The sequence below is a fragment of the Anarrhichthys ocellatus genome, unplaced genomic scaffold, assembly GCF_004355925.1.
Source record: "Anarrhichthys ocellatus isolate YVR2014 unplaced genomic scaffold, GSC_Weel_1.0 scaffold9, whole genome shotgun sequence".
NCBI lineage: Eukaryota > Metazoa > Chordata > Actinopteri > Perciformes > Anarhichadidae > Anarrhichthys > Anarrhichthys ocellatus.
Window position 1 is genome coordinate 392474 of NW_022280039.1, and position 12064 is coordinate 404537.

The window sequence follows — 12064 nt, forward strand, 5'->3', positions numbered from 1 at the left end:
ACACACACACACACACACACACACACACACACACACACACACACACATTCACATACTCGCACTAAAGTGTGAGAGCGGAAACACAATAAGCAGATTGATTTCTGCATTAGTGTATATGCACAGAATATAACATTGTAGACTGTCAGTCATTGTCAAAAGCATAGAGTATTTCTATAACTAAGAGAAGTAAGAGAGACAGAGAAGAGAGATAGAAGAAGTGTCTTTAACAGCGTACAGTAGAGATGAGAACGAGCGTGCTCTGCTTTTAACCATGTATTATTCACAGTCTCCTGTGGCGACCAGAGACAGATCAACACGCTCCACTGTCCACTCCTGAGCCAAACTCACTTTTCAATTTCAATGCAGATCGGCTTAAAATCACCCTCTGGCATTCAAAGCTCCCTTTCTGAACCAAAACATGCCATATGTTACACCAGTAAAACACAGCAGCGAGTGGGGAAAAAAAACTTCTCTCCGTGTACTTTATCCCAGATCTCTGCTGGTTAGAAACAATATCGCGTGCAAGCTGCCAAGAAAAATAATACAATGAGAGAGTATGTCCATGTGTTTGTTAGTTGCGTGTTAACATGGGACAAACCCAGGTTGCTTTGGCTGACATGCCAATTTCATACAGTCTTGACTTTGATATAGCTTCTTATTCTTTTGCGCTGATCGGTTTATTTTGAGGCATATATTTCCCTGCTGCCGTCAATACTCACTTGACCGTTAAATGTGTATATATCTTTGGCTGAAACTGTTTCCAACTAATGCGCTTTTTGCCGCTGTTTGAGTAATGTTTGCTATAAACTATGATGCCCAGCTGTTTAGGAGCTTTTTAAAAAAGATTTAAGATTTAGGTCTTTAGTGGGAACCATGGGCGTGGGGCCGAGTGCCACAGTCAGGCTTGGAAAGTCTCACGGGAGAATTCACAAGAAATTTGCAGCTGAGTGCAATTTGCCCTTTTTTTCAGTCTGATTGCAATTATCCATGTGGCAAAGTATAAATGTTGCCTCTGCGCCAAGAACAAAGCAGGCGGAACAATGGCAGAGAGAAAAAGAAAAATGATATTTTCAGACCACAAGCTACAGGTCCTAACTGACTAGGTGCAGAGGCATTCCTCAAAACCTCCCCAAAGTCAGTCAGTATATGAATGCGCTTCAGTTACCACAAACTCTTTGAAGACGCTAATAATTTCACTATAACTGAATATGGCCAAAACAACCAAAAACATAAATAAAAGTTGCACCTCAACCTGGATTTTCCTTTAAGAAGAAGAAGAATGTTCACCCTCACATTATCCTGCACAACAGAATTTCCCCTCCCAGCAGGCTCTCTCTAGTAAAACATTACAGGTGATTACCAAAATGGCAGGACAACAGTAATCTACTTGTTCCGACTGGGTGATTACAGGTAGGGCGATATCAGCTGCACAGTGGGTGGCAGTGGCCGTGATCATTTATCACCGATGTCCCTATTGACCCTTGTAAACATCTCTGAGGCTGCGAGGAGCTGTATAATATGTGAGGTGGAGCCTCAGATACACACACAGAGCTGAAAATGATAGTCACTAGGGAGCCACACTTCTCCCACCACTATCTCACTCGGTTCAACGACATGGGGGGGAGATAAGAGAGATGGACTGAACACATCGTAGAGCGTAGAGAGACACGGAGGAAGATTTAACGACTTGAGATGAAGAGCAGACTATGTCATAGTCTTTTCTATCTGGCAGATCGACGCAAAGACAGAACAGTGAATCACCTGAAATCCACAGATTGCGTGTAGTCCTTAACACTGAATCGATCCAGTTCTTTTAAAATACATCGGTGCAATTGCGTAGATTGGAAATAGAAAACTGGCAGGCTTGTTGATACAAAGACCCATCAGTCTAATCCACAGGAAGACCTAATGAGAAGTCACTTTCTGTGTCTTACCTTGCAGTCTTTGTAGTGCTAGAGGAGCAGACACAAGAGACAGCACGAGATAACAATATGGGTGTCTACAACAGCAAAAAAAGAAACAGGGGTTAGTTGGGGTCAAAAAGATAATGCGCTGGTCTGATCGTGTCAGCGTTCTTGTTTTGCCCTCCTGCTCTCCCTCTGTAGTCCTGCTGCAACTTCTACAGCTCAGTCTCTGGATCACTCATTATAATCCCGCTCACACACTGTGTTATCCATTACAGCATTTCTATAACTTCCCTCCTGGATGAGTTAGGGAAGACTTGATGTTAAACGATACTGAAATATTTCATCATAGTCTCTTAAAGATTTTAGAAAATCTCAACCTTGACTCCAGTTTGAATTTCACAGAAATATTCCTGAAGCTTGCCATGTGAAGCTGCATGTGTGAAAGCTCAGATAGCACTGTATCACCTTTCCTCAGACTGTTGCAGACGCACATGCTCCAGACTATAAGCCCCTTATTTTCATAATCAATAATAATAACTGCAGTCAAACTAGAAACTACTCTTCCATAGCCCACAGTTCTGTTCAAGCTTGTTCTCGTTCTTACACCTTCTTGTCTTCCCCTGTCCCCAGTTAACCTCTCCCCTCCTCTCTGCTCCATGCCCTGGTCTTTGCCCCCGTCTGCTGCAGAGCAGCAAGGCGTGCATATGTCAACATCACATTAACACTCCACCTCGTTCATGTCCAAACACGCATGCGACATGACTCAGCATAACACGGTGGTGGAAAACACGCTCCTCTGAGACCAGAGGGCTGCGCGCAACAGGCCAGTGAAAGAGGAAGGAAGATGATAAGAGAGCAGAAGAGAAATGCAGAAGGACAGAGAACAGGGACAGAGATAGGCAGAGGGGGAATAAGAAGAGGGAGAAAAACCGCTGATGTAAAGGAGAGAGGATGCAGCAGAGTAGAGAGGGAGAGGGACAAGCAGGGGAGAGAAAAATGGAAGAAACAGAGCGAGATATTGTAATGTTTCCTAAAGAAATACAGGGAAGTATCACACAAGCATAGAGTCTCTTTTTAAAAAAAAATTCAAACTGTAGATCGTGACAACCATTTCACTATCTGCTCAACCTATGGAAATTCACCTTCTTCTTCTCCCTTCACTCCCCCTGCACTCGGCTCACTCTCATTGCCATGGCAATGATGTTACAGTGAGTCACCTCCACATCTCCCTCCTCCCAAACACTGCCGAGAACGAACATGGGAGCATGTGAGAGAGGGGGGGGGGGGGGGGGGGGGGGGACAGAGGAGGAGAAAGGGCTCCGTTTCCCTGGAAACAGACTGGGGGTCTCCCTAGCCCCCATTGGTTCTCAACTGGTTGCTGGTTACCCACAATGCTTGAAGCCAACACAGTCTGTTTCTTGGTCTACATCTCTTCATATGCATGCGCAGGAAACACACAGGTTCCCGGGAATGCAAGTTTGCATTTCATGCCGCTGATTCAAGCCATTCATTGCTTTATGCTAATCCATAATCAGATAATAAAACATCCGTCTCCAACAGGATCTTACCTTGTTTTGTTTTGTAATTATTGCAGTCAGCAATGACTGAATTTGAAGCTGCTTTTCTGAACAGATGTGACGTTTTGTAATATTTCCTGATAAATTACAGTAATTGTGAAATAGTTTAAGGAACTAACTTATAATTTGTTCCAGCAAGAGGTAAAATTATCTTCAAAAGCTTTGATGCTGCACATGATGATGTGGTAATTGCAACAATATGCAACAAAAGGCTTGGAAAACAAGTAATAGATGCTTCAGTTTAGAAAAGTTTTGCTAAGAATTAGCAAAACTTGTTGGTGAAGCTTGTTGGGAGGCAGCTCTTTCTGAGAAGACAACTTCAGGGGAAAGAAAGTCCCAGTCAGTAACGTAGCTGGGAGTTGGTTTGTTGTGGTGGAATATATATTTTATGTTCTGGGCTCCTACGAGTGGCTCTGAGCGGGATTCTTTTATTTAGGAAATAACAGTGATTTGAAACATTTTCAAGCATTCATTCAATTTGACCATTTCTTGTTTTGAGACAGAAAACATGTTGATTAGACCCCTTATATGATTATTATAACATAATCGTGTGTCCAAAGTGGACTGTTGGTGGCAGAACAGAAAAGCCCCTGAAGTTGATCCTCTGACGCTTGAATGTGCTTAGTGATTTACATGGCAATCTGACCATTATATTCTGAGATTTCCTGGGTACAAGTGGGCATTTAGTCAAACAATGTTGGCTCATATTGCCATCCTTGCAGTGCTAGAGAGAAATTAAACATTAATGACTTAACATTACAGCATTTTCTGTTGCAAGTTTTTGGGAAAGACTGTTTCTGGGCTATGAAGGTTGCAGAACATCCGTACCTACAGAGAAATGAATCAGGGGTAAAGACCCTGAAATAACGCTTCAACCAAGAAGACAACTGAAAGCAGAAAACATGTCCTTGAGTGTGTGTACAGTATGAGTGTCCTTCTGTTTAATGTAACAGCACACATTCATACTGTACAGTGCATGCATCTCATTGCAGGCAGGAGATGTTTTCAGCTAAGTTCGCTGCAGTTTCCTGTCCTCCAGTCACACACACACACACACACAGCGCACTACAGTACTTCTGTGCTTGTTTTCCCAGAGTGCATCAGAATGTAGATGAATTACACAGTCATGTCTGGTACTACATATTTACAAATGTGTGTATCCTTAAGCTGTACAATCAAGACAGAATATGCGTGCTGCTGTTAAATTGAGCGGAGTGAATACATTTACATGCATGAATGTAAGATCTGGCAGCGTGAGACAGAGCATTTTTATCAAAGGGGGTTGCTGTTGGCTCTGCCTCTTGATCTCTTCTTCCCCTCTAACTGGTGTGTGCCTGCTATCTCCCACAGCGATGTCACACAATGATACCAGCCTCTCCCTGCTTTGAATGCTCGCCTGTAACACTGCTGGCTAAAGTCAGCGGGGTGCAGTGACACTAACTTTCATTGCAGTTTTAACGATTTTTGCCAATCTGTCAGTGGGGGGGCCCCCAAAATGTCTCCGTTAAGGGATCACGACAGTGTTAAAGAAATAAAACGGATATATAAACAAAAACTCCTCACAACTTACCCACAACATGTGAGGGGTCACAAGTACAGCAGAAACAATTTGTTTATCAATCCATTAGTCGATCGACAGAAAATGTCGATTATTCGCTTCAGTAGTTTCTCAAGCATATATGTCATACACTCCTTATTTTCAGTTTCTGAGCTACTTTCTTGTATGTCCTAGTACATTTTGTATTTCGGAGGTTTTGGACAGTTTGTCACACAAATCAAGATGTTTGTGTTTGTGATAAGCATTTTTCTACTGTAGCTGAGAGAGCTTAATAACTTCAGAAAACTTAAGAAAACACATATGTGTCTATTGCTTTTCACTTTATTCTGAAATTTTTTGAATCAAATGATTGAAAAATTAAAATCAAGACCCGTCACTGTGCTAAAAATTTGCAGTAAAAACTTGATTTTCATTGGATTAAATTAAATTGCCTGATACCACTGGCATATTTAAATTTATCAAACTCAAAATAAGATGAAATTGCATGTTTCGTCTGTCACCCTGCGAGGCTGCATGCCCGGCTGATTCTGCACATGTGGCCTGGTTCCCTAATATGTGTCTACTTGTCTTCTAGTTGACTGAATATCATCAATACTCTTGTTTTTTGGGTTTTTCTCATTTATATTCATGAGACAAACCTGAAGCTAAAAGTCCAAACAGTGTGATAATGGTAATGGTATTACAAAAGACTGACCACCTGCAAATTTCAGTTCACCGCATATTTTCATTCACAATAATCCCCTTCTTTTTTTTTTTTTTTCTTTTTTTTTACAAAAACCCACGATTCATCCGGGAGGACTCATGTTTCAACCTACTTGCTTCGGTTAATAAGCACATTCTTATCTGGAGGCTGCACAGCACAGCCAGTACGTGTTGGACACTGATAATCTCCTGAAATAAGGAGTGAGATATTGAGTGTTTTTTTTCATCCGTTCTTCCAAACCCAAATGTTTCTAACTCATCAGCCCTTCTACAACCAGTCTGCTTCTCTAACCTCTAGACTGTCTCTTCCAGAGTTATAAGAATAATCCACTGAGGCAAATTCAATAGTGTAACTGTATAATTATTCTGCAAACTCAAAGCGCCACACACAATCACGCACCAATGCACTTAACACATATTTTATGGAGACGTTTGTAATTCAATTTTCAGTCCAGCAAACATTTTAAAGGGTCTAAATGTCATAATGTAGTAGAAGAAATGCTGCTTATGTGCTCAATGTTGTTTCCACGGCTCGTACGAGCAATTTAAAGCGAACTCAATTCTTTCTCGTTGCGCTTTAATTTGCCCACATTATGTTAAAGTTCACAGCAATTAGATGCGATAAAAGTTTGGTGTCAGTAGTGAAAGCATTCATTTCTAATAACCAGCACGGGGCGACTGCTCTGGTTGCGAAAAGAACTCTGATTGTATATAAGTCTATGAGAAAATAACCCTACTTCACTTGATTTATTACCTCAGTAAACACCGTGAACATGAGTTGATGGTCTCAATCTCTAGTCTTCGGCAATACATCATATTTAATCCTTTCAGTGTGCTTTTTTTTCATGAAAGTTTATTGTTGCCTGAAAATGTCTTATTCAGCGTTTGGTTGTACTTAGCTCCAACCTCCAACTCGTGTCACTTTTGGTTACAAAAAGCCAAGATGGCGACGACCAAAACGGCAAAATCAAGATTTTCAAACGGCAGTCCACAAACCCAATAATCGACGTCACGCTGACTATGTACACTTCTTGCATACAGTCTATGATTCATGTTAGTGTATATGCCACCATATACAGTACAATGTTACAGCTATGTGACAGCTGTCAACTTTCAAACCCTCAACAAGAAAGCAAAAGATAGAAGCCTGAAATGACCCACATGGATTGATGTCTTATTCTTCAGAGACAGAAACGCAACAGCAACTGACTTTTGTCTCTAATAAGGCAATTTCCGGGCCAAGCATACAAATTTAAAAATAACTTGTTTTTATGACTTCATGGCCCGTTGCAAATGGAAACCGCTCATTTAGTGTCAAGAACACAATTTACAAAGCACTTAACAGAACTCTAAACAGCCTTTCTGATGCCTGAAAAGCCTCGTCTGAGGACGGAAATCAATAACATTGCATCTCTCTTCACTTTGTTCATCAGTCTTTTCTTTCTTTCCCTTTTAACATTCGATCACTTAATGTCCTAAAAGACAATCCTCACACACTCAAATCTGGTGATATGACAGGTGATATATATATATTGTACAGTACACAACCACATGCAAAACTTCAGGCACATATAAAGACAGAAGAGAAAAAAAATCAAGACAGTTTCTTTAAATCAGATCTACCCAAAGCCAATGGTATCTACAGTAGGTAGTTCAAACTGGGATAATTGTGCAGATCAAGTCAAAAGCCTCGTCACAATCCCATCAATTAATAAAGGGAAGGGACCCAAAGATGATGTGAATGAGCCCCTACATCACCCCAGCATTAATTAGGACTTCACTCAGTAATTAGCTATCTGAAAATAATTACCATCAAAATGTCTGATTATAATCTGCCAGTCTCAAAGTCTGGAGACTGAAAGAGAGACACCAGCATCAAATTAAGGTGTGCTACTTTTCTCCAGCGACGGCCACCGCGGTTGTCCCCTCATTTGGTTTTAATTGAGCGGCGGATATGTGGGTAGTACCTCTGATTGGATCTGAGAATCAACGCAGCATTGGAGCAGTTGATTGAAAGTGACCTTGGTCTAATTACAATTGGTCTAATTATAATTCTCTGATTACAACCCTGCAGGAAATGTAAGAATAAGATGGCCTCTGCTATTAACGTTAAGATTCTGAACGATTCCGGAATTTAACTGATTCTCATCAGATAAGAAGAAACAACATCAAACTGTTTCTGTCATTTCGAATTCGATTACAATTACTCTAAACGTGTTTTGCTTTTTGGTGGCAAAATAAATGAATTAATTCATCAAAAGAGTCTGTCTTTTGTCCCTCTTTTTGACTCATTCTCTCTGCCTAACTATTTAATGTTTCCCTGTTTTTCTCCTCTCTGGCTGTCTCCGAGGGCTGAGGTCGTGCTGCCCTCCAGCTCCCTTCCTCGCAGCCAGGATGAGATCATCACATAGCTGCCTCGGCCTTGGAGTGCCTATTCATCATCCTGATCATCATCGCCGGCATCAGCTGCATCACCTGCGTATGGGATCGCATTTACACAAGCACATACACCTACTGCGAGAAGATAAAAGAGAAGACAGCCCCCACCGGTTCCACGGGATTGCAAGCCTAAAGGAAAGACGGAGACAACCACAGAGAGGGAGAGGGAGAGGACGGACGATCCTGCTGGGGTAGGCAGAAACCCCTGACCTGTGCACTTCCAACAATACATCTCAATAAACCACAGTACAGACAAATCTGATGAGTCAGACTTCAGGCTACAGAGGGAAAACAACAACATAAAAAGAAGGAGCGAGAAGACCCCTCCACTCCTTCGTCCCCCTTCATCTCGCAACTCCTTCATCTCGCAACATCCCGCGAGGAGAGACGCACTTCATCTCTCTTAGTCAGCAGCAAATGTAAAACTTCAGGAGCTCTGGCACACTGCTCACTGTATTCCGGTTACTGGATTCTGCATGACTGAATAAACCAATGCCTCGATGTGCGGAAATTACAGCAGTGAAGTGGAGCCACACTGAGAAAACACAGCAATAAACAATGTTTCCAACACACGGGCCACTGTCTGCCTGCCCAGTCTGCTCTTCAGCGTAAAGTGCTCACAATACTTCAGCCGGATATGTGTGTTTGTGCGTGTGCAACGTAGAGCTGCTGTGCTCTGCTAGATTACAGCAGCTACTACAAACTTTAAGCAGTGTGTTCTCAACAATCATTCATCACTTTCAACATCACAGCAAAGCATCTAATTAAACACTACTTCAGAAGAAAGAGTCCCAACGAAAAACAAACATTTTTCGAGGTTGTGAAGACACGTTGCAGCCATATGCTATCCAAACAGTTGTTCTGGGATCAGATGGTAGAAACTGATGAAGGTTGGTGAATCCTCTTAACTCTCCACCTTATGCCCTATAATTGCCCCAACATTAGAACATTCACCTTTGACATCAGCTCTAAATCCTCAGCTGTTTTTTTTGCACTTGTCGACATATTATTGTAATAAAAAAAATTTAAAAAAGCAGCAGCAACCCACTCGTTGACATTGCCATCATCCATAATATCCTTTGCATGATCTACAGTGGTAAGCCATAATATTTCAAAGTGTGAAAAAACCCCACTAGGAAGTAGGAAGAGACACTGGAGTAAGGTGTTAAGCATATTAACACGAATTTGAACACATCTCTTCATTCATTTTAACTATCAAAAAAGTCTGACTATCAAAAAATAAGAAATTATCTATGACTGTATGCAGACAATATGGAATTGTGAAATAATTTTAGTTTCTGTCCTATTATTTATCCTGCTTACTGTATAATCACAATGACTGCAGGTGATATTTATTTCAGCTTTTATATCAGAATGTAATTTACAAAATCTGCTTTTATTTCACAACGCAATTTTCCCCAAAGAACATCTTTTCTCATATTTCTTATTATCACAAAGTCTTTGTCAGTCAATCAAGAATTAAAAGGCAGATAAAGTCATGTAACTTCGCTCATTTAGAAATGACAAGCAAAAACATCATTATAATGGGTGGAGTCTTAAAACTGCATATGGATTATTCATAACGTGTCTTATTTATGTACTGTATTTACAAATATTTGACACTTTGGGTTTCAATATCATACGCATCTCTCATCATAGATGCCTGTGTTAATCAGAGCGAGCCATTGAGCCAGGAAGGAGCCAGGAAGCCTAAATCAGCGAGGACTCACATAGTCATGGAAGGCCTTGGCCTCGCTGGAGTGTTCACATGTCTCTCTTCTCTCTGGAGCCGCACAGTACAGGTCCCAGAAGACACTGCAACACACAGAGAGGCAGTCGGAGAGACCCATGAAAAGAAAATGGAAACATTAAAGCTTGACAGATAAAATAATAGTGCATTTTAGAGGCAGGTAATCCAGCATCGAGGCAATAAGTGCGACTCCATTATCGTCATCGGAATAGACAACTTTAGGCGAGTGCATTACAATTTGCAAACAACAACTTGAAGAAGAGCTTTTGGGGACAATTAACGAGATGAAGATGAATTAAAATGGGAGGAGAAGGAGTGCGAATGATCATTTTTTTTAATTAATAATGTGATGGAATGAAGAAAAACAGTGTGAAGTGGAATGTAACTTGAATCATTAGACATAAAAACACTCACCACCACCATGAGTGGAGGAACCCCGGAGGTTCTCCTAATGTGATGTTCTTCTCCCATCGGATCTAGACAGACAGAGAGAGAGAATGAGATGCTTCAGAAACATATCAAGTAGAAAAACATGCCCAACGTCTGAATTACCTGCTTTACAAGGTTATAGAGGGTGCAACAAGGGAATTCTTATAACACATGCCATTATGTAATTATATTATGATTCTCATGCCATGAAATCATAAGTGGATAAGTGAGTCTATCTGTGCCTGAAAGCCCGTATATTCACAAGTATGTGAAAATGTGTGTGTGTGTGTGTGTGTGTGTGTGTGTGTTTACTGAGAAAGGGGATGTGCAGACTCTGAGGTCAGAAATATGTACCAGCCTGAGGAGCCCAATCAAACCTTTGTATAACCCACACACCCTCCTTATTGGCTTTCCTTATAACTGCTTATTTGTATGCATTCCTTTTTCTCTTTTTTCTTCCTCCATTCCCTCATTTCCATCTTACTTTCTTCTTGCTGTGTGTCCAAGTCACGTCCAAAGACAATAGTGTTTATAGTTGTACCGAATGGCCACCCTCGATAGTGGGATAGTCTGGGCATAAGGGTGCATAGGTGAGGACAATATTTGGAGCTAAACTCAGTAAACTTCACAGTGTCCACTCACTCATATTATTGACTCAATTAATCTGAGAAATATTTGAAATATTAATAAATTAATAAATAGTTGTATTCAGTGGTTATAAGGGAGAAGGGAGGACCTACTAACTTTGATTTCATCATGATTGACATTGAAGAGGCAACTTGTGTATTTGGTTGTATAAATGCACTCTTTGCAGGTTGCGATAGTCTACTTATCTAACATTTTATCTTTGGTTATTTGATGCAGATATGAAGCTTTGTATGTTTATGATGTGTTTTTCCACTGTGCATGTAATGGATTTACAGTTTTACACGACTTTATGCAAAGTTATAAGTCTGGCTGTTTTTATTGAATTGGGTGGGATTTTAATTGTGATTGGGCGAAAATCTGATCTGAAAACACTGATCAGAGTTTAGGGTAACAATAGCAGCTCTGTTTACAAGCAAGAGGAAAATACAAACAGTAAAGCATTCATCTGTCTTGCTTCAGCGCTGTATTTAAGCTAATGAGACCAACTCGGGAAGCTAACGTTAGCTTAATAAGCGAACTAGCTATCGCTGAAAGAATCTGCTAGGAACAATTGACATATCAGTTGACAAAATTAAATGACTGCTGGCTAGAAATGAGAAACTACTTTTGCCTTTCAGACACACAAAGCAAAAGAACAAACAAGTGTCTTCTGTCACTACAGTTAAATAATAATTTAAATACCAAAATAAGTATGGAAACTTATGGAAATCTGTCTGAAATCAGGGACCCATTGCATTAAACATTAGGCTATTATGAATTTCGAGTGGTAAATCTGCCACCGTTATGATACGCAAAACAAAACGATTGACAGATGTAGCAACAGTAACTAAGGGGATGGGGCTTGGCAAATTGTTAAAATCACCCAAAACAGAGTACCAATAAAAAGTGTGGGGGAAGAAACACTTGAATCATTTTGACACCTTAACACCTTGGTCAAGGTTAGTGACTAACATGAGCGCTGACATCACCCACAGAAGGGATGATTTATGTGAGCAGACAATGTCAACTGATGTGCAGATACCACACACACACACACACACACACACACACACAC

General features: G+C 40.7%; 1 protein-coding gene across 2 annotated transcripts in view; it reads right to left on the minus strand.

The window, feature by feature from the left end:
• The window catches only part of ssbp2a (single stranded DNA binding protein 2a), a 62610-nt gene that overhangs the window by 11121 nt on the left and 39425 nt on the right, over window positions 1-12064 (minus strand). For both annotated transcript variants that reach the window (XM_031849714.1, XM_031849713.1), the window contains exons 3-4: window positions 10348-10409; window positions 9914-9998 (exon numbers count right to left, since the gene is read on the minus strand). In XM_031849714.1, coding sequence (XP_031705574.1) covers window positions 9914-9998; window positions 10348-10409 — 147 coding nt within the window. The remainder of the gene's footprint in view (window positions 1-9913; window positions 9999-10347; window positions 10410-12064) is intronic.